This window comes from Chrysemys picta, chromosome 13 (genome assembly GCF_011386835.1).
Source record: "Chrysemys picta bellii isolate R12L10 chromosome 13, ASM1138683v2, whole genome shotgun sequence".
Classification (NCBI taxonomy): domain Eukaryota; kingdom Metazoa; phylum Chordata; order Testudines; family Emydidae; genus Chrysemys; species Chrysemys picta.
The window spans coordinates 1,654,470-1,661,415 of NC_088803.1; the positions used below are offsets into that span (position 1 = coordinate 1,654,470).

The following is a 6,946-nucleotide window of genomic DNA, read 5'->3' on the forward strand; positions in this document are numbered from 1 at the left end:
GTGTCCGCTCAGCGAGTAGGCACTCGCTGCAACACCTTGTTATCCTGATGTTCTTGACCCGTGGAGAGGCCAGCGCAGACCGTTGAACCAGGGTTTGTCCCAAAGTCATGGTCCTTGCTGGCCCAGCGGAGCCCCAGCACGCAGGCCACAGGGGACCCTTCCAACCCAGCCAAGCTCTGCAACGCCGCCGAAGCGCTGCTCCTGGGAAACATGCGGCTGGGAGGTGAGCGCCGCGCTGGGAGCAGGGAATAGATCCGTGGGAAGAAAGCACAGGCCGGGGCACTGGAAAGGCTGGGCTCGCCTAGCCCAGAACGAAGGCTGAGAGGGAGCCGACTGTGGCTGGTTAAAAACAATGTGGGCATGGGAACACATAGGGAGAAACCGGCCCCGAATAAATGTAACCTGGAAATGAGAAAAAGGTCCCAGCCCTCTCCAGGGAGCAGGGGCCTGCAGCAGCCTCCCCTAGGAGTGGGGACAAGCCACCTGGCCGGTCGGGCGATGGGCTGGGACCAAGTTAGGAAGGAGTTGCCTGAGACAGCTCCAAAATGTGTTAATGGAGAGATCAGACTGAGGGGAGACGCGCTTTGGGATCTCAGGAATTGGGAGGGTTTAGTAGGGGATTGGGCAAACTACAGCCCTTTTAATCTGGCCCTCAAGCTCCTGCTAGGGAGTGGGGTCTGGGGCTTGCCCCGCTCCAGCCGGGGAGCAGGGTCGGGGGTCGCTCCACACGGCTCACAGAAACAGCGGCATGGCCTCACTCTGGCTCCTATGCATAGGGGCAGCCAGGGGGCTCCGCATGCCGCCCCTGCCCCAAGCGTTGCCCCCCACAGCTCCCATTGGCCAGGAACTGAGGCTAATGGGAGCTGCAGGGGCGGCACCTGAGGATGGGGCAGCGCGCAGAGCCACCGGCCGCAGCTCTGCATAGGAGCTGGAGCAGGGACATGGCCGCTGCGTCCAGGAGCTGCTTGAGGTAAGCGCCGCCCGGAGCCTGCACCCTGACCACCTCCTGTGCCAATACCCCCTGCCCCAGCCTTGATCCCCCTCCCGCCTTCCGAACCCCTCGGTCCCAGCCCGGAGCACCCTCCTACACCCCCAACCCCACCCCAAACCCCTCATCCCCAGCCCGGATCTCCTCCTGCAGCCTGAACTCATTTCTGGCCCCACCCCAGAGCCCTCACCCCCTCCCACACCCCAACCCCAATTTGGTGAGCATTCATGGCCTGCCATACAATTTCTATGCCCAGATGTGGCCCTCGGGGCAAAAAGTGTGCCCACCCCTGGTCTAGTGCCCCACTATAGCCCAGCCCAGCTGTCCCATACCCCCCCCCCCCCCCACAAGCAGAGATTCTCCCCAGAGGAAGCAGCTTGTTCTCCCCAGCCAGCCTATGGCTACTCGCTACAGGAGAGGGTCGGTGGGTGGGTGAAGCCAAGCCCAGCCCAGCCTGGGAGTGACTAACAGTTGCTCGGATGGTCATTTGGGAGCTCCCAGCTAATGGGCACGGGGCAGAAAGTGCCCTCCCCCATGGTAGCTTGAGGAGAGAGGCTCAAAGACTCAGTGGGGTGGGGGGGCACTCCCCCATGCCCCAGAGCAGAGTTGTGGGGTACTGTGCTACATGCAGTAGGGGGCATGCGTCCCCAAGTCACAGCTGGCCCCAGGGTGGCACGAGGAGGCACTGTGGTGCAGGGTGAGCTCCCCCCTGGGGGACAGCGTTAACCCTGGGGTCACAGGGGGTTCACTCCGCAAGGCAGGGCGTGTGGGGAATAGGGGCACAGATCCTCTCCCCCTGCCGCTGCTCCGAGACCCAGCCGCGCGGGAGAAAGCACACACACAGGTGGGGAAGCATTTGCCTGGAAGAGCCAAAAATAGAAATGACCCCCTCCCCCAGCACTGTCTCCACACAAACTTTCCACAGCCCCCCCCCCCCCCCCCCCCCCCCCCCCCACACAGCTGGTTTGGAGGCTGGGGGCCCTGGGGCACAGAGCGATGGTTTCCATGTGATAAGAGATGGGAAGTGGGGGGTGGGCATGGGCTCTGGGTCTCCATGGCAACCCACTTCCTGCTCCCCCCAGAAACTGGGTCATGCAGAGAAGTGACTCTGGGGAGAGGGGGGTGGGTCTCCCTGGCCTTGGGGGGTGTCTGAGCTAGGGAGAGGAGAGCCCCCATCCATCACAGAAGCACCAGACACAGAACCCCAGAACAAAGAGGTTTATTGGGGGAGGGGGTAACGAAAAGGCCTCATCAGTTTGCAGGACCCGTGTCCATAGGGGGCTGGCACACCTGTCTCCTGGGCATGACAGCAGCTCGAGCATCGAGAGGTCGTCAGGACCTGCAGGGAGACAGAGGGGGCACAAGGATATCTGGGGTCACTGCAGGGAAAGATGGGGGATCCCCCAAATTACAGACACCCCTCCCCCAGCTTTCCCATGACCCAACCCCGAGAAACAGCGTGACCCTGAGCTCGTAGTCAGGTTCCATGATCCTCATCTCCTCACATTTCTTCCCCCTCAGAGCCCTGGTCCAACCTCCTCCAGCGCCCCAAAGTCCAGCCCTGTGTCCTCTGCAGCTCAATAAGAACGGCCATCCTGGGTGAGACCAAAGGTCCAGCTAGCCCCGTGTCCTGTGCCAGGTGCCCCAGAGGGAATCACCGAGTGACCCACCCCCATCACCCATTCCCGGCAAAGAGGCTAGGGGCACCCTCCCTGCCCAGTCTGGTAAAACGGGCTCCCAGCCCACAGTTTGAGAACCTCTGATGTAGATCATACAGATCTCCAGGCCTGTAATCCCCCAAACTCCATCCACTCCTTGGCCTCCAGCTGAGCCCCGACACTCGGCCTCCTCCAGGGGCACTACACCAGGATTAACCCACTAGCGCCCCCTCCTCTCTCAGCCTGGGCCAGAACCCCGGCTCCCTGGTCCCTCTGCCTCACAGCAGCAAAGAGGAAATCCTGGTTGCTACTGACAGAGTTCAAAGGGCACGTCTGCCTCAGGCAGCAAGATGAGCAGTGGGGGTCTTGGAGTCAGGACTCCTGGGTCCTATCCTGGCTTGGGGAGGGGTGGGGCCCAGGGGGGCTGGGAGTCAGGACTCCTGGGGTCTATCCCAGCTCAGGGAGGGGAGTGGGGCGCAGCAGAGGGGCCGGGTATCAAGAACTGTGGGTTCTAGTGCCAGCTCTCTTCCAGCCCACAGAGTTTAAGCCGCCATAGCAAACAGACTGGCCCCCTCCCCTGAGCTGTACCTAATGGTCCCCCGGCTCAGCCCACGAAGTTGATGACAACGAGGTGCAGGATGGTGCTGGCGAAGAGGAAGTCGGCGAAGGCCCGTTCTGGCGAGATGCCCTGGAAGTCGCCTTTGTTCTGTGGATTGATCTGGATCCTCAGGCAAACTAGGGGATGGGAGGAGAGAGCAGATTGCACCAGGGGGCCGTGTCTGGGGGCAGAGGAGGCATCAGGCTGGAGCTGCTGACCCCCCCCAGGAAGGGCCCCTGTCCAGGCAGTGGGGGGCAGGCTCAGCCCCCAGGAGGAAGCTGTCCAGAGCTCTGAGGAAGGCCCCCAGGCTGGGCAGGAGCGCTGCTCACTCGGAGAAGGGGTTGCCTGTCGGTGCTATGAGGTTACTCACCGCCCAGGATGAAGCTGCCCGCAGAACTGAGGGACCGGCGTAGGCAGGAGCTGGAGTAAGATGCCCGGGCAGTGTGTGGGGGGGGTGCTGGTTACTATGGAGTAGGGATGCCATGGGGGTTACTCAGGGAAGCTGACTAATGTGCCTGCTGGGGGACAGGTTGCCATTGGTACCCACCACGCAGAACGAAGCTGCGCAAGGAGATGAACCTGCTCAGGAAGGTGCCCAGACAGTGCAGGGGGAATCATTACAATGAGACACGGTTGCCATAAGGGGTGTGACGCTTTGGGGTTCAACCAGGCCAGCGGGGGGTTTGGCCAACACCTACCTTGCAACTGTGGGTGCCTTAAGCACTGTGCCTCACAGCCCTGGCACCTACCACCAGCCTGACGCTCTAATGGTGGCTTCCACCACCCAGCTACTGTTTGCAGGGGGACCTCCAGCCCCAAGCTCTCCCCAAGAATGTTTTTCTGCAGCGCTCAGCCCCCCCGACTTTAATAAGTACGCGGCTCCTCTAAAGAGGCAGGGCCAAGCAGGCTGTTAGCTGAGTGGTGATTAACACACCCTCCACTTCAATACACAGTTCTGAGCCCATCTACAGTAAAAGCAAAACAAGTTCCTTAACGAAGGAACAGATTTAAGTGGTACCAAGTAGAAGGAATAGGGACAACAATCGTCACAAACAAACCAAGGTAAAAGTCTCCTTCTAGGACCAAAGTCTAACTTAAACTGGAGTCTTTTGCTCCAAGTAGGTTTCTCACCACAGCACGGCCGGCCACTCTTCAGCCAAGCTCCAAACAGAGCCTGAGGCGCTTGGTTACTGTGTCTCCTCAGGTGAAGGATGATGCAAATGTCTCTGCCCCCCCCTTACGTTATCCCAAAGTTCACTGTGTTTTGAGAGCCACGAAGGGTTCCAGGGCTGGAGTCTGAACTGCCCCCACCCGTGCTCACAGGGCTACTGCGGGTTAGCTTTGTTTCCCATAGATGTGAACGTGCTTTCATTGTCTTCTGCCAGGAATCAAGCCGGCCAGACAGGTAAACGTGCACAGCTTCCCTAGGTAAAAGCATGCAAAGATTGTATGCAGCGTTGCTGTAGCCATGTTGGTCCCGGGATATTAAAGAGACTAGGTGGGTAACAGAATATCTTTTATTGGACCAACTTTTATTAGCAAGAGAGACAAACTTCTGAGCTTATGGAGAACTCTTCTTCAGGTCTGAGAAAAAGCTCCGTGCAAGTGCCAAAGCTTGTCTCTGTTGCTAACAGAAGTTTCTCCACTGAAAAATATTACTTCACCTACCTTGTCTTTCAGACAAAGTTTGTACCCTGCTAGAATTAAGTTTCAGTCATCACAAAGTGAGTTTTGTTTGTTTTATTTGTAACCTTCCCTGCCTCTTTCACTTGCAATCACCCATGTCCTTGGTTAATACACTTGTTTTTGTTTGACTACAAAACCATCTTAGTGACCTCTGATGAACTGAAGTGCAGGTCTTCAGCTAAACTCCCAGGCTGGTGTGGTCTCTGTCTGTTTGGAGGGTCCCGTGAGAGGGAGCGGACGCTGCGGGGGAGACAGTTTGGGGGACCGGAAGGGCTGCTAGTGCCGCCCTGGGAGCAGTCTCCAGGCTGGAGGAAGGCAGGGAGAGGCCATTGCGCTGTGCACAGGCTGCTGGTGTCGAGGCCCTGAGCCAAAGCGGCACAGAAGCACCCAGGGTCACAGGGCAGGCGGTGACAACCCCCTACTGGCCTGGGCGAACCCCCGGAATATCAGAGGGGGTTATTATGGGATGGTGCTGCCAGGGAAAATATGGTGGGGTTACCCTGGGCTAGGGCTCCCATAGATACAGCCACCACCAGAAGATGCCATTGACATGTGGGGGGTGGCGGTTTACTATAGGAGGGCGTTGCTGTGGGGAGCGGGGGAAGGTTTGCTATGGGAGGGAGTTGACATGGCAGGGAGAGGTTACTATAGAATGGGGGAGGGGCTTGGTTTACTATGCATTGCTGGGGGGGCGGGATTACACTACCAGAGAGCATTGCTAGGGGAAGGGCGCAGGTGTTTACTACAAGAGATTACTATAGGATGGGATTGCCATGGCAGGGAGGGGTTACTACCACATGAGGTTGCCGGGGGGGAAGCAGGGAGGTTACTATGGGATGGTGTTGCCGGGGCGGGGGGGTTACTACAGGATGGGGTCACTGGACGAGGGGAGTTACTACAGGAGGCATTGCCCTGGGAAGTGGGGAGGTGCAGGGTGACTATGGGAGAAGGTTACTATGGGGGGTGGTTACTAGGGGATGGCGTTGCCGGGGGGGTGGTGGTTACTAGGAGATGGCGTTGCTCATGGGGAAGGGAGTGGTGGGTACTAGGGGATGGCGTGGCCCCAGGGGATGGTTACTATGGGATGGCATTGCTGGGGGATGGTTACTATGGGATGGCATAGCCCGGGGGGGGGGGGGGGGGGGAGTTACTAGGGGATGGCGTTGCCCGTGGGGAAGGGAGTGGTGGGTACAAGGGGATGGCGTGGCTCCGGGGGATGGTTACTATCCGGGGGATGGTTACTTGGGGATGGCGTTGCCCAGGGGGTGGTTACTTGGGGATGGCGTTGCCCAGGGGGTGTGTGTGTGTGTGTGTGGTTACTAGGGGATGGTGTTGCCCGGGGGAAGGGATTGGTGGGTACTACGGGATGGTGTTGCCGGGGGATGGGTACTACGGGATGGCGCGGGCCCGTCACTCACCGCCCAGGATGAAGCTGCCCACGGCCGAGATGAAGCCGCTCAGGAAGGAGTTGAAGGGGAAGGTGCCGGGGGGGTGGGGGGGGGGGTTACTATGGGATGGCGTTGCCCGGGGGGATGGTTGCTAGGGGAGGGCGTTGCCCGGGGGGGATGGTTGCTAGGGGAGGGCGTTGCCCGGGGGGGATGGTTGCTAGGGGAGGGCGTTGCCCGGGGGGGATGGTTGCTAGGGGAGGGCGTTGCCCGGGGGGGATGGTTGCTAGGGGAGGGCGTTGCCCGGGGGGGATCCGGCCCGTCACTCACCGCCCAGGATGAAGCTGCCCACGGCCGAGATGAAGCCGCTCAGGAAGGAGTTGAAGGGGAAGGTGCCGGGGGGGGTGGGGGGTGGTTGCTAGGGGAGGGCGGTGCCCGGGGGGACGGTTGCTAGGGGAGGGCGGTGCCCGGGGGGGACGGTTGCTAGGGGAGGGCGGTGCCCGGGGGGGGACGGTTGCTAGGGGAGGGCGGTGCCCGGGGGGGACGGTTGCTAGGGGAGGGATCCGGCCCGTCACTCACCGCCCAGGATGAAGCTGCCCACGGCCGAGATGAAGCCGCTCAGGAAGGAGTT

The 6,946-nt window shown here is 60.3% G+C and overlaps 1 protein-coding gene across 1 annotated transcript in view; it reads right to left on the minus strand.

Annotated features, from left to right (window-relative positions):
• Positions 1 to 2,191: 2,191 nt before the first annotated feature.
• The window catches only part of DAD1 (defender against cell death 1), a 10,545-nt gene continuing 5,790 nt past the window's right edge, over positions 2,192 to 6,946 (minus strand). The window contains exons 3-4 of the mRNA XM_065565292.1: positions 3,235 to 3,381; positions 2,192 to 2,327 (exon numbers count right to left, since the gene is read on the minus strand). Coding sequence (XP_065421364.1) covers positions 3,251 to 3,381 — 131 coding nt within the window. The 3' untranslated portion in view covers positions 2,192 to 2,327; positions 3,235 to 3,250. The remainder of the gene's footprint in view (positions 2,328 to 3,234; positions 3,382 to 6,946) is intronic.